At 37.5% G+C, this 22,992-nt stretch overlaps 1 protein-coding gene across 5 annotated transcripts in view; it reads right to left on the bottom strand.

Moving 5' to 3' along the window:
- The window catches only part of CNOT4 (CCR4-NOT transcription complex, subunit 4), a 45,399-nt gene that overhangs the window by 5,708 nt on the left and 16,699 nt on the right, over positions 1–22,992 (bottom strand). For 2 of the 5 annotated variants that reach the window (XM_009877550.1, XM_009877552.1), the window contains exons 6-9: positions 22,086–22,210; positions 15,670–15,727; positions 15,125–15,374; positions 12,748–13,245 (exon numbers count right to left, since the gene is read on the bottom strand). In XM_009877550.1, coding sequence (XP_009875852.1) covers positions 12,748–13,245; positions 15,125–15,374; positions 15,670–15,727; positions 22,086–22,210 — 931 coding nt within the window. Of the gene's footprint in view, positions 1–12,747; positions 13,246–15,124; positions 15,375–15,669; positions 15,728–18,437; positions 18,594–22,076; positions 22,211–22,992 lie in introns of all 5 variants that reach the window. The other 3 variants (XM_009877549.1, XM_009877551.1, XM_009877547.1) reach the window with 2 other exon arrangements.

Below are 22,992 nucleotides of genomic sequence, written 5' to 3'. Positions count from 1 at the left end.
GCATTAAGGTGTTAAAGTAGATGGGATTAATAGAGAATGCCAAGCTCTACAGCACTTCCTGCACTGCCCTCTGAGGCCTCAGTTACTGGCTATGACAGGTAAAACAGCCAGTTGGAAAATCTGATGCAACCCAAGTATGAGGTGATCTCCAGGCACCATTCAACAATACTCAAACCAAACAATTAAATTGGCATGTTTTTGTTGGAGTCTGACAAGTTTTTAGCAAGAGCCTAAGTGAAAATGCAAGTCTACCTCAGAGGCAGGAGTTACTTCCACCACTTGAAGAAAATATCTTCAGAAAAATCTCTACTCATCCTCCTACTGGTTTGTCTTTTTTGTTAAGTTTATGCTTCACCATGAAGTACTGCAGTTAAAAATGAGAAAAGGTTATCTCTCAGTTAATACAGCTCTATTAAAAATGGCATTTGTCTGTTATTCTTTCCTATTTCCAAACTTAATTGTAGAGAGGAATAATTTTTTTACTTCTCAGTTGGATATGAAAACCTACAGGCATGAGAGCCAACACACCACTGTTCAGAGGAAACACTCTCTCCTTCCATAGGGTCATCCTAATTTAAAACAGTACATCCCATGCACAGACAGTGCAAAAACATGGAAGAAAAGTTAAAACCCAGTTGACCACAGCAAAAGGATTTTACAAACCAAGATAAAGTGGAGATTCCTCCCCCTACGCCACAGCTTTGCCTCCAAAAGGACAAACCTGGTGAAGTTTCACTGAAAGCACCACTATTCACATGAAAAATAGGCTCAAATACACATCCTGAACTCCCATCTTCCCCTGATTTGCATCTTATGTGTTCTAGCAGAAACTTGTGTTCACAAAGTTGAACACATCCCACAGTTCCAGTGCTGAACTTTTTCATGTGTCTGAGGTGAAATAAAAGCAGCTGTATGTAAATTTTTTTAAGTCAACCACTGGCTTAAAGCGAGCAAAGGGAAGGAAAAAAAGCATAATCACAAACTTAACCTATCCAGCCAATTCAAACAGAAATACCTAGAATTAGCTTAAAATAGAGTATGATTGAGAAGGCTGAACACTCATGTCTATAAAAGCTGGTCAGTTAATGAATTTCTAAATAAAGACATTGCCCCACAGTGACATCCTACCAGACAGTCTGGTAGTGTTACTTCAGTATCCTGTACCTGCAATGCTTTAGCATCATTACTCTTTCAAATCAGGAAAACCAGTGTGTATTTGGGGAAAGACAGCAAACAGGATGATTGACAAGCCAGAAACACTGTTCTGCTGTACACAGTCCACACTACAGAAGACAGTTTCACTGATACAAGCTGTTCTGTGACTTCATAAATATTGACAAATGACACCACAATGTAGACCCGAAGGTATTTCAGATTTGGCTCCAACACACTTATGTTGACGCATTTGATGTTTTGCATTGAAGGTAAGGTACATCAAGTTTATTTGGCATGAAACATGCTTATTAAAAAGAACAACCAACAGATACTAGACTATTTCGAATTATTGCCTCAAATCTGGTGAAAATCCATGGTCAAATCCATATGAAAATTCACAAAGTACATGCTTAAATACGATCAATAGCAAAGATCACAAGACAATCGCATAAAGCAAATATATAAAGCAAGTGTATTTCTTTGCTCTGCCAAAATTATATATTTCATACTAATAATTAGTATGATTTCATACCAATTGTATAAAACCACTAAATACTTTTATGCCAAGAGTTTTCAATATTCTAGTCCTGCCGAAAAGCAAGCAGTCCTGCAAATTTAGGTTATGATAATTTGTTTTTTTTAAGAAACTCATCAGTACGACGTGTGTGACCAACGCACACAACAGTGCTACAGAAGGGCTTCAAATAAGCAAAAGAAATTAAGAGGAAAATCCTCATACGAGAGAAAAATAAACCTGTTAGCGATGTCACACACCTGATTGCACAGAGTAGCAACAGGAGAAGTGACAAGACTATCAAGGTGTATTCAGTAATAGAATGGTTACTACAATGGCCTGCTTCTAAGAAGGCCCCTGTGAAAATCTTCAAGGACACTGTACAGTAGCAGTTAGTTTTGAAACGCTGGCAAGATACCCAGGATGACAAAGTTGAGCCCTGAAGGCGGAGGCGGGGGGGAATAGGAAAGACTTCTAGTGACCTACTTCTGGTAGTCTTTCAACTTGATTAGAAATAAGTAGGGCTACCAGGAAGGCATATCCTTTACAGCCACATCCCTGTTAGTCTCAGCCCATGCTTTATGCTCCCATTTTCACAGACACCTCAAATAGTTGTCACTTCCTGTGAAAAAGCCCATTACTCTATTTTGAGATGTGACTGAGGCTTCTCTATTTTCAAAATGACTTTCCACTATTGGTATTTCTATTTTGTAAAAAGTGGTCCAATATTTCACTGAGGGGTGAAGAGAAGATGATGACTTGCCACATCCTAAAATGAAATTATGCCCATCACATTAGATAAATTCAAGAGCCTTTCATCCAAAGCTTATACACTTAGCCATCAGCCAAACAGTTACGACAAAACTGTACCTGTGCCACGTTAATATGACTAATAAGCTTATTTGCTCATGAAATTTTTAAAACCTGAAGTAAAATCCCAGTTAAACTGCTATGGTCTGAAGAATTTTACTCTCAGACTTCATTGATTCTGTGTTCTAGGAATCCCACAACGCTTGACCAAATGATGAAGTTTCACCCCTTCCGGGAGGCCCGAGAATGTCACTGGCAGATTAAAGAAGACTTAATCTGTCCACACATTAACAGCAGTGCTGCCCATCAGGATTACAAGTAGCCACCTCATATAAGGGAGATACAGGAGATACAGGAGCACTAAAACATAAAGCTATTTGAAAGGAAGTGTTAAAAGCCTCACTGACATTCTCTACACATGGAAAGCAACTTGCTGAGTCACAAAAACAGAATTCTAAGTGTGGTTCCACAGTGTGGATTTTAAATCAAGGTCTTACAGTCATGAGCTGTAAGAGTGAGAAAACAAGCGTACATACACATGTACATACACCTACAAAACCGGCTTCAGCAGTCAAGAGACACCAGTTTGCCCTCAGCTTTAAAACAATGCAAATAAAGCAGCTTTTATCTTGATCCCACATCAATTGCCTTGGTTATATTAATTCCATATGTACCCAGTTCAAAAGATAGACATGTAAATAAAACCCACACTTTTTCCATTTAAAATAAATCAAGTGCAACTTCACATGCCAGTGAGCCAACTATCAAGCAGAAGAGGAATATACTGAAGTCTCAGGTACCTACTGCAAAGGGGAGAGCAACCTTTTCTAAGTAACCTTCCTCTTTTTTGATGAAGATCTAACAGTACAACTTAACATTTACTTAGTCACAGAAAGCTTAAGAGTCAGAAAATTTCATTTATTTTCATGGGAAATCCTCTCTACAACATTAGTGGGTAGACAGCTCACCTTAGATATTCAACAGGAAGAATCACATTTGCCTGTATGAACAATGTGAGAACTTTACTAAGTTTGAAAGAAGCAATTTCACATTAAGTATTCTGGAGAGTTCTTGTGATTGTCTTATACTTACCATGGCTCAAGACATCAAATCTAATACGTAACTACAGCAGTCACCCACCCACTTTTCACTCGTAAATATATTTCACATTGAGATTCTAACCTGTTTTGAAACACATGCTTAACTTCCTATCAGATGTTTCCACAGTATCCCACCATTTTCTATTACTGAATTTTTAACTGTTTATTGCTAAAAAAAAACACAGTGGAAAACTGCAGGACTTCAATCAGGTTGGGATCAACTGTCTTACGTACAAAAAAGACAAGATATTTTGTAATGCTTCCACTTTAGTCAACAAATACCCTCTTTTTCATGTGAGCTTATACAACATCTCTCATTCAGAAAAAGGACCCCATTAGAAAATAACCAGTTCTCACCACTGATAATCTTAAATATTAACATAAACTGAGCACACAAAGGCTGAAATTAAAGAACCAGATACCTGAAACTTACACACAGAACAGTTTGATTAAAGAGCTCAGAGACATGCAACTCCATTCATCTAAGAAAATAAGATTTATTTTAATCTAAGCATACCTGGTGCTTACTCTTAGATCCTTCATCAGTGTTCAATCTCACCATGTTACTCTATCTACCAATGAAAAAACCCCAAACCCTTGGACCGCAAACGAAAATCCAGTGTGTGCAAGCAGACTTGTGGGTATGTGCAAAGATATATGCATAAATAAAAGCAAAATACATAGAATTTGCCCTACGCCAATGAAATGATTAGAATTGGCAAAGAAAAAAACAGATCTTCAAATCTACATCAAGAATTAGCAAGAGCCTATCAAGTTACGAAGGTTCTGGATTCCAGGAGTACCTGACCAAGGCAATGAGACAAACATCAGCACAGTAAATGCATACTCTGAGAAATTATGAACTACCTTTTCATTTTTCCACATTTGTAACAAATAATTAAGGCTGATGTGTATTTGTAAATACTTCATTCTGTGGGAAGATTTTGTAAACTGCAAGAAAGCTGAGAATAAAAACAAACTCACTATGACATGAAATTCATTCTGATTACTAAATGCTGCCTTCTAATAGAGGTGACCCATTTTATAAACACATGGGTTTTTTTCCAAATAATTCTTTTGGAAACAAGCTGAAGTTCAAAGGAGGTTGTGATGTAGAAGACAAGAAGAGATGGCAAAGGACAGAAAAAAATAGATTTCCACATCCCCATCCCCTACCCCAATGTGATTTGGTGTCACTGGGAAGAGAAACACTTTTTGTCAAGCTGCTCCTTCAATTGCTGTTAACCCTTCATGACAATTCATTTAACGCTCCTCCCACAATACAATTTTAAAAAAGATCATTTGCCCTTTCTCAATAATTCTGAGTCAGTGCATTTCAAAACGTGTATACGCAGAAAGCCTACAGACTGTTTGCACTTTTTGCTAAAATTCAAAATTGATACTAATATGAATATTTAATTAATGCTTAACAATTTATATTTTCTGAGATGAACTTCTCTCAGAAGGAGATGAATTTTTGAGTCCATGCGCAGGGCACAGCCTCTTGTTAAATGCTGGTACTAACAGGTGGGACTACCAAGGGCACTGATTTCTAGTCTTTGAAGAAAAAAATGCCAGGTTTTTAACATTACTAAGACAATTACATCTTAACTCATGCTTCCGGTTTACTGTATGTTTTGATGTGCCAGTTTGTTTTTTAGAAAAGCATCTGAGAGAACACAGCACCATCTCCCTGCTGGAGAAGGGAGACAGATGCTACCAGAGCTGCCTCTCAAGTTACTGCAGAGCTGTCCTGAGATTTTATGGGTGACCCATGAAAGGGAGTAGCCTTTCTAACTTCTGGTGGACCAGCCCTAAAGAGGAATGGGAAAATTCTCCTTCTATAAGCAATAAATGCAGTCTTTCATCCTTAAAACACCAGCAAAGGCCCAACACTTAGCATAGCTAAATGTTATGTGGTGACACTACTACAGACACCAGTCAGGAAACTTGATATGAAATATCTCCCGTGTGCTTGTTTCCCCATTTCTAGGGAGGAGTTACCCAAAAAGCCCCTGAGACTGATGATCCATAATTCAAACTGCATCAGCCACTGAGGCCACCTATTTCAGCCAACACCACATTTATTTCAAGTCTAGCAGTGTTAATGAGATCAGTCATTCCTCTGATTTATTCAGTCATGAGATGTTAGAGGATTATTATTATTATCATTTTTTTAAAAACATTTTCTTCCTACCAAAATAAAACTTCACATTTAAAAACAGGCATCTTACTACTCAAAGCAGGATACTTGTCTTTTCACTGCCATCCCTAATAATTTTACAATCAAAGACTTAAAGAAATTCATACGAGCTTAAAACCAAGCTTCCAGAGATGAGGACACATGCATTTATACATCAAGCTTTATTTGGAATAATACTTCCTATATAATAATAAAAAAATAAAACCAACCACAGGGTTTTAAAAGCAGTTGCAATATTAGCACTGAAAAGGCACTGGGAGGGAAGGGTGGGTGTATGCGATGAGATTCTGGAATAGATGGAGAAGCAGCAGGACTTAAAGGACAGGTGCTGTGGTTGAAGTTCTCTCAGAGATCGTCCCAAGATTATGCCAAGGCAGCCTTTAGTAGTACATGTAGAGAGTGTACAGGAGTTCAGGGAGAAGGCACAGAGGTAGAACAAGGAATATGCAGAGTAGACTTTTTTTTTTTAAATTAATCACAAATCTCACTTCCATTTACCCTATTTTAAACCTAGTGGCACAGCCCTGGGTGCATTAGAAAACCCCCCAAAACCAAAAATCCCCAACACACCTTTAGAGCAATAAAAGCAATCAAGCCAAAAGTTTATTTTCTAACTGAATTTGCTCCACATTGTGCTGAACGCTTCACCTCTTTACCAGTGAAATAGAAAATTAGCAATGATGAGATATCAAAGGAGAAAAGAATTTTGTGCGGGGGATACATACAGACACAAAGCAGCTCCTGAAGAACTGGAGGCCTGAGAACTTCTGTGGAAAGAAACGGGCTGCAGCACGCATAAGGACTAATGAGAAGAGCAAAATATTCAGTGGCAAAGGCTGCACTGAGAACAGTCACCTCTGCTGAAGAAAACAAGAGAAATGGCCCTTGCAGCACCTATACATGGGTCAGTAAAATCAATACTGGAAACAGCTGAGGGTCATTTACAAGTATACTTTTCATTTTACCATTTCAAAGCAGCATTGTCAAATGTGACACCTTGATAGCTGGTTCTGAGAGGAGCTGCTCTGCACTCTTCCAGTACAGGCCTCTGGAGGTGCCACATGGCACCTGCAACTAATAGCACCATCAACTAAGATTTTCTCTACATTTCCTATTTTCAGTATTTATACTTAATCAGAGAAAGACTTCCACTATAGGCAGCCATAAATCTAACCAGGGACTTCCAAAAGATAACATTCTGCTGCCATGCTTTCTGCCTAGCTGCTGTCAGAGAGCCAAATGTCAAGAAAGACTATCAAGAGAGAAAGGAGTGTTCTTTAAAGGATTAGGACAGAAAATTAATGAACTAATGCGTCTCTTCGTGCTGTGAGCCAGGCCATCAATACTTAAAACTGGCATTAAACCTTTCACATATTGTCAGGTCAAGAGGAAAAGTAGCAAAATGCTCTTTCAACCACTGAATCCAAATAAAGAGATGTGAGGCAGCACTGTTTAAGCCATCTTGCTTGTTGATAGGCTATGAGTTAAATGCTTTTTGTACACAGCATTTGGAAAATTTCAGCAACATGTTGAATTCAACAGTTATACCACACAGGCCAGACCCTCTTAAAAAGACAGTAGAAGAAGTAGAACCTCCCCCTCCAACATCATACCAAATCATTACTCTGAGACCAAAAAATAAAAAAAAAAGTATCAGCCACTAGGCTGCAAATTTATTTTTTGGTTTCATGACTCTATAAAACAAGCTGTGTTTTCCTTTGTTCCAGAGACAGAATCAAGTACTAAGAATCAACCCCAAGAGAGGGGACAAAGTCAAAAGAACAGAGGTCAAGTGAGACGTATGTGCCCCGAATGGAAAAGAGGTTACATTTTGAGAAAAAATCCAGTTAGACAAGGAGTCTCAGTAGTAAAGGCAGGGCATGTCAACGCTAATTCTAGTATCTCACCCTTCCCTGTAGTCTGAATAAAGTCTTTTAAGCAATATGATCATAGCCAACATACAGGGATCATCTCTGTATTTACTAAAATGCTGTCCAAAAGGCAGCCTTTAGGCAAGAAAGGATATGATGTTCAAGACAAGTTCAAAAACTGAGGGCACAGAGGCTAAAAAATTTAAAGTGGAAAAAGATGCATCATGAATTGTTCAGATACAGAAGAGCTCAGGACTTAAAATAAGTGGGAAGTAGTTGGACCTTCTTTATATAACTCTCACTGCTTTGCCCTCTCTGCTACCAGCCATTGCCTTCACAAAAGCCTAAATGCAGAGAAGACTCAAAAACGTGTGTGCTAATCAGTGTCTTGATAACGAATGCAACACCACCACCACCAAGACTGCTAGACTGCACCCAAACTTAACAGAATGTCTACATATATATTGTCTCAATCTCATCTTTAAATATACATATAATTCCATCAGTTAGGCTGTGCATATTCGAGAGACAAGCCACAACATCAAAACAAAAAAGTTCTTGAGAACAGAAAATTTTGATTTGTCAACTACATTCAACTACGAAAGCTTATGACATTCAAGGTCCCTGTTTTGAAGTTTGAGGAACAGTTTGCAGAAGTATGCTGCAATCTCCACATCAATGGGCTTCACGGCTAAAATAAAATTTGATGGATTTTGCAGCGGTTATCTTTCAAGGATATCACATAAAACCTTTTTCTTCCCTATCCTAAACAGGGTTTAATTCTTCTGTCCGTGTTCCCTTGACTATGTCCCCTATCTTAGATTTTTAATACATGCATGATATACATAAAGTGCCTGTCTGTGTTCAAGAAGCATTTAGACAACACTCTTGAGATGTATGGTTTAATTCTTTAGGCTGCCCTGTGTGGTGTCAGGAGTAAGACTCAACGATCTTTGTGAGTGCCTTCCAACTCAAGGGCTTTCAGTGATTTATGTAGGGAGATAATATTGTGTAGCACTAGTCTTGGAAGAATTCAATAATGTAGTTTGAAATTTGAACAAGGTCTTACAATTAGTTTTTCTCTCACTTGGAATTAATAAACACAGTGTTTCAAAACTGTGAAGTACTTCACCTTGCATGGAACTGATGGGAAAGGCAGACTAGCTATTTACAACTTTTCCCTCATACTTTTAACTGTGTGAATTTGTTCTTAAACTCTTCCTGTGTAATCAAAATCACAACTACCACCCACTCAGTAAACTCAAGAAATAAACCCACATATTTCTATTTTCCCATTATTAGCATGCATACATCTCATTTTATAAGCATCTGTCTCAAAACACACTGTTAATTTGAGACTTGCTTCACTCTGTGATCTAATGCTATACCTATTATTTTAGAACACACCACCAGGCAGTAGGGTAGCAATGATGATTGCGCAATAGTTATCAAATCACCACGTGTTTCCTGTTGTCCCAAAGTAACATAAAGGCACCCACCCACTCAGTAGATCTTTCCTTTGGCATTATCTGCAGAAAAAAGGGTAAGAGCTGTCCTATATTCTTAGGATAGCTTGTACACAATCTAGGGTTGCTCCTTTTATCAACAACTGTGCTGTCCATGAATAAGGAGGCACTGAATTTTTCTCCTGAAGCACAGTTACACAGTTCTAATTACATTAAAACATCTAATGCGACCCACACCAGAGAACAGCAACAAGCCTGAATTGTCCCTTACAATAAGAACATGTAACACCTGCTACAGTTTGCAAAATCCTATGGTGGGCAGAGAAAAAAAAAATAGTACTTTGGGAATCAGTCAACCACAAGGTTGGGGATAAATGTATACCTGATGAACACAACACATTTCCAGTATATGCATAACAAAATTATGAGGTCAATCATGTGTCGATGTGTCATTTCACTAGAAACTGCAGAATGAGATTAATAAATACTATCTTCCTCTGAGAAACAGGCTATCAAATTCCATCTGGAAATTATTTTTAAATGAGAGCTTAAGAATAAATATGTAGTGCCTGTGTCCCTATAGTTAAATATCGGGCACATCACAAAACAGCCCTACTTGGAGCTGTGGGGTTATGAATACAGCACAGCTCTGACTCAACTAAACAAACATGTCACACAGGGGCATTTTCAATCCACGTGAATACTAATGCCGACCTAAGGCAGAAGCAGCAGCAGTTTAAAAGGCATTATTTTCCTCATACAGGCTTCCAAACCACAAGTACACTCAGTGAAATCAACTAAAATTGGATTTAGAAAGCCTACAAAATAGGCCATTAACTTCATATGAAGTTACATAAGAAATTTTTAGATCTGATTGGTTTCACATCAATGACAAAAAAATTGAAAATGGTTGATTAAGCAGGCAAACAGCCAATTAATGGGTTTTCGTTTGTTTGTTTGTTGTTGTTGTTAAATGACTGGTCCAGTATTATCTGCTTTAATAATTTATAGCTCTATTAAAAAAGCGTGATCAAAAACCTTCAGAAGCCGAGCACTTGGACAGCAGTTGAGGGTCTCTGCTATAAGACAGAATGTGGAATTTCACCCGCACTCAGTTTCCTTTGCTGTTATGCCTGAAATAGCCAAGTTGATGACAATTTCTAACACACCCTAATACAGATTGATGAAAGACCTAATAACAAGGAGCTTCAGGTATATGACAGCTCATCGCTCTACACTGCTAAACAGCTACTCCAATGCCTTTGTATCAGTTCAGCTAGAGTCTGTACTAAAGTCTGTACTAAAGGACTCTAGTGAAGTCCCATAAGCATGATTTCTCTGTAGTTGTACACCACTTTCCTCGCTCTACCCTAACAGACAGCTGTATCTGATGATGTAAATCAAATGAGGAAACTAAGAATATCCTATAATTATATACTTGCTACTGACAGATTACGAGCAAGCATAAAGAATAGGAATTACGCTTTCCAAAATGTTACAAAAGGAATTTGTTGAGGCCTGTACACTAGATATGGATTTGAAAATACAGAACAATCAATAAATCAGGAACTATTAAGTCAGCACACAAAAGAGATATGAGGACATCTCCTGACTATCAAATTATTTGCAGTTCTGAAGCAGTTAGACCACTAAAGCAAAGTCTAGGCATTAAATATCATACAAATAGTACAAATCCACAACCCAAACAAAGCCAGAATTGAGACTTCAGCTGATTTCTGACAACAGTAAAAGAAAAAGGAGTAATCTACGTTTGTGCAAACGACTCTTTTTTCAAGATACATCAAAGCTGACGTGTAAATCAGGTGAGAAGTGTTTGCACTGCTGCAACTGCTATCTAACTGTCAGTCAAGCAACTAACAATGTTTTCTGCAGCAGGAGATTAAGACCAACTCAAACGAACTTTCCACAGAGTTTATAGCAGATGTTTGTTTGTTGTTTTTAGCAATGTACCTGCCAAAAATATTTTGAGATTAATTGGTTCTAGTAATTGCATACAAAAAAAGGATATACTTAAATATCAACTCTGTTGCCTTAAAATACACAGGTGAAGTACATGGCACAAGCTACACATCAACCAATACCACACAACTGGCTCTTCAGGAATCATACCAAGGATCTATGAGAACCACAAAGAGGTCCATTTTTAACTGCCAAAGGCAATTAAAGTAATGTAATTTAAAGAATAATTTTGCAATCTGACTGCCAATCTGTACTACAAACAGATCCTTTTCAACACCAAGGGATTCTTCTGATCCCCTTAGTCCAGAAGATAGTCTTGTTACTGGAGTCTCAAACTAATAATTTTTCGAACTGAGTGGTAAAGCGAAAACCCAGTGTCTTGCAGCATTTTTGGAAGCTGTATGTACTTTAGGTGACAATGAGCTACTGGTGCTGCATTTTTGACTCCATGTCAAAAATATTTTATTTTTCACACTTCAGCATAACCCAAATCAGTCATTTTAGTCTAAAAATTTTGCTGCTGCCAGTAGAGAGATTTTTGAACTACTATTTGTAGTCTGGACCAAGTGTTTACACAATGAATCAAGCTAAGGACCCTATAGCAGTACTGTGGCTTCAACAAGCCTTCAAAGAGGGCAAAGTACATGGAACCAACAGCCAAAATTAGCTCTTGTACTAGAGCATCAGAAACAGTGACTTTTTACAGGTCATTTTCTTACAGTATAGCTAGTACTTCTCAAAATCCACAAAAACAACACAACACTGGCAACATCTCGAGAACCAGTGTTCTTCATTTCAAGGCTACAAAGAGCTTAGAGAGACTTTCTACCTACAGTTCATTACACACTTAATACATTTTTTTTCTCCCTGTTAGGAAAAGAGAATGGGCTTGAGCCAAGCTAAATCAGAAGCATGGAAGGACTTCAAACTCTACAAGTGAATTTTTAATCAAGACAACTATTGTTACAATTAGCTCCTTAACTGTAAGGTTTGCTACAAGAGCCTATCAGTTCATTCAAGGCAGCCTGAACTGGCCTGACTGCACAATTATTTTCCGCCAACATCACAACCCTCACAATCAGGATGAATCCTCTTACACACATTGCAAGCATCCATTCAGTGAAGGATTAGCATAATATTAAGGCCATCTGAAGTACAGAAATGAACAGCACTGAATGTTTTATTGTGCAGCCATTTGGTTATGCGCAAGAGGGGATAACCCAGCCAAGACATCTGGCACAAATTACCATCATCGCAGTTTTTCTGCACCATTTTTAAAACTCGAGTCAGCACCTGCATGTTGATGTTGAAGTCGCAACACGTTTCCAGGGCCTACTCTTAAGCAAAGCCAGTCTGGCAAGACTGAAGAACTGAAATAGCAGTCTGCTTTGGCACAAAATTAAGCGGGCACAGAATACTCCACCTTCCTTATAAAGCTCAATATTACAAGGCTAAACATCCAGATATTTTTTTTTTTAAAAAAAATGGAAAGGGCCTATTTAAAACAATATTCCTCTCTCTGTTCATAAACCTAGTCATGAGATACCACTCTACCACTTGTAGCTGGCTATTCCCTTTTTCCTGTCCTGGCTCAGAGAAGCTGGAAGCATGAATTAAGTCATATTCACGGCTCTCCTGATTCACCTACCTGATATAGGGATCCCTCCCAGACCTGTGCTGTGTTGTGGTGGGAGATTCAAGTCCAAGAAATTACTATTTGAGGTGGGATTTGCTGTGTGGTTCAAGTGCATGATGCTATTGCGTGGGAAGGCCATCCAAGGATAGCGAGCTGCTTGGCCTGGAAAACTGAAGGAGTTGTAAACTGCTCGATGCTGTTGAAACTGTGGGAACCTCTGTGGCATGACTGGAAAGGTGCTACTGAGAGAGTTGGCATTTGTGGGTGCAGCAGGATGCAGGAATCCAGAGCCTGGCCCTTTGGCAGTTGTAGTGTGTGGGGTAGGGTTCTGAAGAGATGTGGGCGAGAGGGAAGGTTGGTCTTGGACTGACAGTTCCTTCTCAATCAGGTCTGCTAAGGCTTTGCGGGTGATGTCAAAGGGGTCAAACCCTAAGTCGTCCTCTTGCTGTTTGGAGGAACCAAACCCAAAAGCCGCTTGCCAGTCTGTGGAGGAGGACACTGGTATAGTTTCTGTTGGAGAGGAGACAAACAAAATTTAGAGGAAGAATTAGTAACTATTTATCCATACAAAAATTTTAGCCTTGGCGTACCTGAATCTGCATTGATAGTTATCTTTCATATTATCATACATGCTTTATGCATTTTCAAAGACACCTTATTCATCAGCTTAGGGCACCATTTTCAGGTCAAACTGTCATAGGTTTCTGCTTAAGGTTAAGTGACAGAACTAGCACATACTATTTTAATGGCAGGATTGCTCTGTTCTGGAGTTATAGAAAAGCCTTGTCACATAAGTATTTTCATTTTTAGAACCAAGCAGAAAGAGACAAAAAACACACTTGCTTAGAACCTTCCTTACATTCTTATTACTTGAAGGAAGTGTGACCAAGCAGAGTTTAAATAATTTTTATTCAGTTCAATATTTTGCTTTCACTATTAATGCTGTGCTTCAGCTCTACTGTGCAAGAAATGCAGGGAAGAGATGTTCCATCTCAAAGAGGGAACATGCAAGCAGTGGTTAAAAACAAATGAAAAAACCACACACACTGCCTACCATTATGAAGAAGAACAAGCCAAATTCTTGACTAGACACCTTGATACAGCAATAGGAAATAAAGAACTACATTACAAGATGTCATTATATATATATATATAGTGTTGCAGAAAAAGTCCTATTAGAATTTCCCTGCATTTTCAATTACTACTTCATTTAATTATACTGTTTAAATTTCTTAATCAGGTTGAGTGGGTCTAGTTTCACAGTATTTTTCCTCAAAACTGGGGTAATGCAAGCTGATGAGTACAAGGTAGTATCACTCACAACATTAACTCCCTCTGCTGGCAGGAAACCTGGTCTGCTGCTTTAAGTTAAAATTAAGCTTAGCATCCTCTCTTAGAAAAGAAGTCCACACTTTTACTTTCACTCTAAAATCCATGAGGATATACAGAGCTACTAGGCAAAACCCTGTACTTTGTATTCTTATTTAAATAACAACCATGCATTTTATATTAATTATGAAACAAACAAGATCTCTACTGCCTGGAAATTATCTGTAACTGCTAATTAATCCTCAAAACACACCTCTGCATATAGTACCTTAGCAGCAAGTAGCTTTCCTTAGTAAAAAACATTGTTTACAAACAGGATTATGACAGAAAAACATGAGAAGGCAAGTAATCACTAAGGAAATCAATTGTGTCTTAAAGTATCATTTACAGTCTATTTATTACTGATACTGTTTAATTTAGTTTTCTACCAATTCCCTCAGGTTTTTAACTTGTGAGCTCTTAAATAGCGTTAACCATTCTCAAGACTATATAAATATATCTAAACTGATGTTTCATTCGTATGAAGTGGTATTTCATAGGAAAGTACCTGGAAAATACAAGTATCTCTTGGCTGATGTAATCAACCATATATTTTTATCTTTTCCTAACGTATGTAATCTCACTTCAGAAAAGATCAGGCACCTTCAGATAACTATGCAGTTTTGAATTTCAGTGCACAGCTGCTGATGCTAGAATTATAGATAACAGATAATTACACTAACATATACTGACATTGCATATTTTCCCCACTTTCAGTAAAAACCTGTAAAATTAAATATTAAGCATACATATCATTCTATTATTTAGAAAGGCATATGGCTAAGAAAAACTACAATAAGCACTCAGCTAATTTAGCAATGTAGCTCGATAACTCTGGAAAATGTCTTTCAGAAGAAACTCTTACTTCAGTGCAATTAATTTTTAGATAGGTGGCAAAATTTAATAATTTCCAAAAGGAAAAAAACAACAGTATGGAGTAAGCCCTAGAGCTTTTGGTACTACAGTTTCAGCCATCAGCTGCAAAAGCAAGCAATACCCAGCACGTAACCTGTGTACATACCTGATGTGAAGAGGCTCTGTGGTTCTGGTGCTGTGGGCCAGTCATTTGAAGTCTGTGGAGAACTGGGGAATGGAGGAAGCCCACTAGGGATGGGGTTAGGGTGCCGGAAGTTGTCAGAGAAGAGTGATTGTGACTCTGTTACAGCCCCTTCAAAAGGAGACCGTGCACTGTGATTAGATGAACTGACGGGTATGACTGGATTGGGTTTTGTTAAACCAGGCGGTGGTGAAGGTGTGTCGCTGTTTGTTATCTACAGGCAAGAGAGGATGAGAAACAATTAGGACCTGTTCATATATAAAGTATTTTCACTAACTACAGTTGAAAAATGTCCTCAAAAATTTTGGCTGCAGTTAGATTAGTTAATATAAAGCTCAGTACAAAGCTCAATACAAGTTCAAACATAAGAAACAACGCAGCAGTAGCATTTTTAAAATTTTGCTTAAAATCATGATATACTTCAGAAAGTACTTGCTTCTCCAACTACAAGTTACACCAAGCCCTCAAACTTAATTTTCACTTTCACATCATTTATCTTTATGTCTCACCTGCTGGGAGCTGTCACCATTTCCTATACTGAGGGAATCTGAAGGTTTGTCAATAGGGCTGCAAAAGTAAGAGGGAGGAAAAAAAAGACAGTAAGACACTCAAGTATTTGATGTGAAAATCAACATTTGCTTTTGTGGTGGTAGAAAAGCCTTGAAATAGAGACAAAGCAAAAATTAATTAGGATGAATTAAGAAGGTAAAAAGCCCATTTATTTATGACACTTGTGTTTTTTAATTCCAATAATTTGTCATACACTGTAATACTTCCTCCTACCACTCTTGACTGTGCTTGCTGACTGCCCTGTTAAGAAACAAAAGGAAAGTTTTTAACACATTCACAGTAACTCTATACCATTAAAAAAACATTAGAAAACAGGACTCTTGTACTACAGCAATATTCCATAGTACTTAGTTCCACCTATGTTACTACCGGAGAGGACCTTGGGAGCAGATTTGTTTTTCAAATACCTAAATTGTCAGTTTTCATAAAAATCCTAAATAAATCTGTGGAAAGACAGAAGATTACATTAACTATTTAGGCCTGGTGGAAGTCAAGTTTTCCACCAGCCTTCAAGCTTCAACTAGCAGTAGTAGTAGTTCCAAGCTAAGAAAACTGAGTTTTGAGATGACAGAAAGGGAAAATGCAGAAAAAGACACAGCATAAGCAAACTGTCAAATATAAAGAGAATAAAAGATAGGATGCATCAGAAAATCACCTCAGAAACCTATTCACTGGGAATTAACACGACTTGGCTGATATGGCACATCTTAGGATTCAAGATTCTGACTGGCATCTGTGAGTTGCCTTAATTATGCTAATGCCACACTAATGAAACAGTATTACTTCAAGTTCAGATTAAAATCTCTCATTTACAACTTTAAGGTACTTCCTGCGTACCTTGAACTTACGGGTTTTTATCTACCCATAAGAGAAGATGCACAAGCACTAGGCTACATAGCCCAAAACACCAGTCCTACAAACAAGGACCACAAGCAAGAATATGAATTTCAGTTCTGTTAAGAGGCCAGAATATGATGCATATCAAACTACAGGCTTGACGTATTAGCACAAGACAAATTATATATATAGTAATTATTTTGACTGGGTGCAGACTTCAGATTCTAGCTACACCTTGTTTTCAAATGACCCTTGCTGCTGCAAAGTTTAAATATTGCACAAAGCCACATACCAAGGTCAAAAATTCATAAGACTACTTCCTCCCTTATTTGTTCTCCCCATCCTAGAGTAACTAGAGTCAAAATCCAGCAGAATTAATTCTTCTCCATTCTAAAGAAACTGTAAGAGCAATCCATAAATAAAAATTTTTGTGCAAAAGAACACTGATGGAGTGTCTCCTAAAGATAACTGCAGCACTTATGACTGTAAAAGAAAAATCAGAGGAATATACTTGCAAACAGGCATTACTGCAGTGAAGATTTACAAATACTTCCTACTCAGAGGCTGAACGGCACTAATAAAGTTCTTCTAAGGTAGTTTGTTTCCAATGGATTACTACTTTCTGAATACCTACAGCACGAAAGTTTGCTGTAGATTCTTCTCCATGCAATCATTCTGATTGTACAGCTGATATTCCAGTCCAATTCTCTTTTCAAAACTGCTGACAGGAAGTCATAGAAAGATATGGGGAAGACAACTTCTAATGACAATCTAAGTGTTGAAAATGTTTATTATACCTGAACCTGCCTAAGAAGCCCTTAACTGTAAGGCAGGCTTCCAGTCCTCAGGAAAGAACAAGATTCAATATCTACCAGTTACCATATTTTTTACCTACCCTTAGTACATTCTTTTCACAAAAAGATACAGAAGCTGCAGGTCACTACTGAGATGCAACCATAGGACCTCTGACCACACCTCAGCGGGACTGCTAATAAGCATAAAAAGGTACCACTTTCGACAGCATTCACAATGTTAAAGCATCAGTTTGACACTGATTTAAGATAACCATCAGCTACTTAATTGTCAACACTACTTCTTGAAATACTAGGGTTTACCTTATTTTTCCCTCTAAGTTCTGAGTGAACTCAACTGACATTACTTAAGGGGGTCCATAACAAACAAACCAGCACAACTACAGACTACCACCAGAACTGCAAGTGATGCTCATGATATGATGGAAGAGGACACCAGCTCTACTCAAGGAGCGCACCAGGAGAGGAAAAGAAAATAAAAATGTTGGTTAGCAATAAGGAAGTTATTGCAAATTGACAAATCACTTCCTCTGCAACAAAGAAGCCTGAGATGAATCTGCTGCCCTGCTGTTCCCATTACTGTGTACTAAAATCAGGGAGCCCTTACCTCTGCAGTTGTCTTTCTGGAACACACCACTGGAAGGAGATGACTGATATTCAGCCCTAACACTTAGCTTCCTTCTGTTGAAGCTTTTCCAAGTTGCAAGCCTCCTGATGTACAGGAGCTAGCGTGTGTTACTTTTGTAAAAGCTTCTGTATAGAAATGGAAGGCTCAGCTCTGGCTGGGGCCATGCAGCTACATAAGCTGTGGATCCTCTGGTTATTCTGTTCCCCTCAGCCCTTACCTGTACCATCACTTACTAACTTCACGTTGGGGTTCTGCGCAATCCGCCAATTGGTCTTTTTTGACATGGGCAAAGCTAAGCCCAGCTTCTTGTGACCTGATCAGGATTTGAATCCAGCTCTCCAACCAGAGAGAGTCTGGAGAATCATTCCCTCCACACCAATCAGTGAGAGAGAAAGCAAGCTATCTGAAGTATAAAAGGCAGCACAATTACCCGAAATCTGAGTCTGCACCATCTGGAGTCATGTGTTCTGGGTCTGTGCCATTTTCTAATATAGGAGGCGTTTTCCTGTGTTCCATTGTTAAACCGTTGGCTGATTTACTTGAACTCTGTAATGATGGCCAGGCATCTTTGTTATTACTGTTGGGTCTGGAAAAAGGCAAGAGTAAAAAAAAAAAAAAAAAAAGAAGAGTTCAAGTTATGAAGAAAGTGTTTTTAAAAAATTGTAACCACAGGGGAAACGAATCCTTGTGCCAGACAATCCATAAAAATAGATTTATCTGGATATTATTTCTCAGATTTTAAATGGTGTCAATTTAAAAAAAAATATAATTAGTGGGGTAGGGAAGGGAGAGAGAAAACTGGGGGTAATTTTTTCTGCTTTCTTCACTGAATAAATAGCTGTTCTGCCAACGCTGGAGTCCAAACTTGTCCATTTTGGGGAAAGGAAAAAAAATAATAAAAAACCCCCAAAACCTAAAAATTCATGAACAGCTTCAAGTATCCAGACCTACACACACCTCATTTTGAATTACTTCCTTTAGCCCATAAGTATTTTTAAGTTCTGTAAATTGTGAACTAAATCACTTTTTTGCTTTTAAATAAATGCTTTAGATTCCAGGCCCTAAAAAGCCTGGTCCCAACAGATGAAGTTTGTGTTTTACACCTACGCAAGAGTCCACAACTTTAGTAATACACAATGAGACCCATCATACCACCACGCTCTTCAAGTTATTGCTCCCTTAATTTTTAGTTTAAAGCCATTATTATTTCCTTTTTACAAAGTAACATTACATTTCATTTCAAAATGCACCTTAGATCTGTAAGAAGTACAAGAGAGGATTCAAAGCCCAAGTTTTTGCTGAAAATAGTTACTTTTATCCAGTGGTATCCACTAATCCTACAATCTTATTACTATTAACTTTAGCTTTTTGTTTGCTTCAGTTAGGATGCTGTTCTTAATCTCCAAGTGCTGTCATTGTAAGGAACAGGCTTTGAAAAAAAAGTATTTTTTAATACATATGTTCATCTTGATGCCTACCCTTCATTAATATCTTATTACATGGTCCAAAAATTACTCTGCATCTCTAGGTCGGTTTACTAAGTTCACAGTCAGAATCTAGAAATTCCTACAGCTGCTTATATCAACACAAATGTTTATTACTCCTATACAGATAAAATCGGTACTAGTAGCTATCATCAAATCCGAGTTAGTATTCCAAGATTTGTTACTCTACCTCCATCTTTGTTCATATACTTATATACATATATATTTATATGAGAGCCTTGACCTGATTTACAGATTTCATCTTTGCTTTGTACACATTTGAAATAAGTTAGAGATAGTAAGTTGATCAGGTATTGAACATCAAGGAATGAAGACATAATTAGCACAATGTCAGTCATTTAATATTCTAATCCTTACATAAATGAGCTGTAATCTAGATATAGCAAGACTTCCAAGCCATTAACATATTTATTCTAAATATTACAATTTAAATCTGCTGCAGTACAAAGCCATGTCCATACTAAAACTAACTTTAAAATGTCACACTTAGAAGTCAGTTCTGCATTCAAGGAGAAAGGTAAAGAAAAACTGGTTTATGTTCTGGGGTGGGTTTCCGTACATATAGGGGGTTTTGTTTCGTTTAAATGCAAGGCTGCGCGCTTCTAAAGCGCTGTTCTCTAAAAGACCAGCAACTGTATAACAAGGGTTTCCACTTGTAGCATAAGCAAGCGTTCATTTCAGTTATTTAGGAAAAGATCAATAGGAAAAGAAATTAAAAACTTGATCTGTTTTAAACATGGAATATACTTCTAATTACAAGGGAAAGCAGTCACCATGACTATCAAGTGACATACTGAGAGATGAGCACTGGAGAATTTTTACATTTGCCTTCATCAGCAAGAAAAAGGTCTATGAGCAGGAACTTTCAAATTAGAACACAATCATGAAAAAGCATTTATGCATAGTTTGTTTCATACAGCTGGCCATTTATACTTGAACATCTACTATTTAGAACTCAACTTCTGTTCAATTCCAGAGTGAAACAGAAATCCTGAACTCCATAAATACAAGAGCAACCACAAAATTGTCAGAGGCTCCGACAAAGTGTCAGAAATATTAATATCGTATCTATGAATCAGACAAAACCAAGAATGCCATTGGGCAGAAAGCTGTGAAGGAAAACAACACGCCTTTACAAGCTCACAAGCTACGTTTTCTACTGATGAGACAGGACTCGAAGAAACACTCAAAATCCCAGCTGCAGGAAGAAATTCACTTTGCAACCCAAAAAGGTGTTAACAAAGAACTCCAGACCACTTGTTGCCTTTAAATTGCCATTTTTAATACAAGCGTCAAAGTGTTAGCACCACAGACTGGCCAGCTCCAATTCAGAGTTGCTTTCTGAAGTCTTCAGGGTTTGCTGCAGTTTCAGATAGAGCATTCTCTCCTCATCGGTATAATCTGTTTTTCTGGGACCTAATTAGGTTTCAACTTCAGATTAGTTCAGAGTTTGAATATAAAATAATATAAATAATATAAAATAATCAACACCCAAACACAGGAAGTGGTGTATTTGCTTTACTTGCTGCACTTTACCTTCTAAGTCAATACTAAACTAGTGCCCAAGAAATAAGAAGTGGCACAGTCCTCAAGAAAACATCCAGCTAGAGGTTCTGATCACTTGCAGTCACATGACACTTCCTCCAGAAGTTAAAGAAAATAATCCCAGTACACCAGCTGGGATACCAGTTCTCAGAATTATATTCTGCTTAGTCAAGCTCCACTAGCAATATTTCAGATACAGGATCCACTTTCTTGCTTAAATTGCTGTGCAGTGATGCTGCCAGTGGCAAATTGTCCAAAAAATTCAGATAAATTACGACACAAGCCCCAATTACTAGGCCAAGGTGTGTACAAAGTGCAGTCTAACTTTTACTATTTCCACCCTGCACATCTCATTATGAAAATTCTACAAAAAGGAGCCCAGGAAATTAACATTTTTTAGAATCTTTATCTTAAATATGACATTTGAGTGGATAGTTCATATAAGGACTGATAACCTGAGGCCTTCCATTTATCCTTGCGTGACTATGTACTCATATGGACAGAAGTCTTTTCATAACTTACTTAACAAACTATTAACAGGCAGTAATAAGCCACATCTGCAATTACAACATAGTAAAAAATAAATCATTTTAGTTTATTAGCTAAAACCAAGATATCTTTCATTCATACACAAAAGAAACTCATTTTACTTTCAATTTCCAAGGTCCTGACACCTAACATAAGGACTGGAGTATAAATCATGATGTAAAAAGCACAGTAAGAAACATATCAAGACTATAAGACACCTCAGCTGTGAGAGTACAGACTGCATTCATCATGACACTACACCAAGGAAGCTGACATACAAACTTTAACAAATTTAAGTGTTTATGGAAAACATAAAGTATAAGGTCTTTCAAAATAAGAATACCTCATTCTGAACTAGTGATCCAAATGCACACAGCAGAAAAACATTTCTTTACCAAGTAATACTCTCTCTCAATTTGTTGTAATACAAAGTGGTGCACATGTCTCCACACAGAGAAAACTGGTACTGGTTTATCAACGTCAGTACTTACGCATCATACCTCTGCAGTGCTGTCACTTTGTTCTTGTTCTTGTCAACTGTACCCGTAGATAACTGGAGAAAGTTGGGGTTTAATTTGTATAATTCTTGCAGTAGTTTCTGTTCATATTCCTGATGCTTACCCGCCTAAGGAAAGACAAACTCACGATGAATGAATGCTGGTTTAATATCTATTTTTATAGGTAGAAAAAAATATTTTTATATATAAATATACAAATACACAGCCCCTAAAAATTATTTTTATATATAAATATACAAATATACATCCCACAGCTCAGTAATAAGGCTTTAACAACTTAACAGGTGACTCCTGGCTGAAACTCAAACCAGTGCTTCTCAATCTCAGCACAGGCATGATCTCAATGAATCTAAAGCTTGCCCAGAAATCACTCTGATATATGGACCAATTAGTAATTTTCTGAGAGATTTATAAAGCAGAGAAATAGTTACAACCTTACAAGAACTTGCTCTTCAGTTTTAACCACAAGTTCTACAATATACCTTCTAAATCACAAACAGCTAGATCTCCAAGACAAGGCTGCAATTAATTTATCAACCATACTAAGATTTTCAGAAGACAGGAAGGAGTGAAAATCTCTCTTTTAAACCAAAACAAAACTAATTTAATAACAGATTAATAAAAACAGCTGAGGTGATCTGAGTGTTAACTATCATGTAATAAGAGGTATATTCTGAGCAATAACTGATAAATCATTTTTTTTTCAAAACAGGAATATGCTAGGTTTTCAGTTAACTGAATTAACTGAGAATTTTTTGTGATCAAAAATTGAGGAAGGCCAATTTTGAAGCCAGTGAGTGAAAGAAGAGAGTATGCCAGTCTATCCTATCCGTAACACTCTTGGCTAAATATTTGAAACAAAGTCAGCTATATCCTCTCCTCCAAATAT

The sequence above is a fragment of the Apaloderma vittatum genome, unplaced genomic scaffold (assembly GCF_000703405.1).
Source record: "Apaloderma vittatum isolate BGI_N311 unplaced genomic scaffold, ASM70340v1 scaffold4111, whole genome shotgun sequence".
Classification (NCBI taxonomy): domain Eukaryota; kingdom Metazoa; phylum Chordata; class Aves; order Trogoniformes; family Trogonidae; genus Apaloderma; species Apaloderma vittatum.
This window is presented reverse-complemented; position numbering and strand designations above follow the sequence as displayed.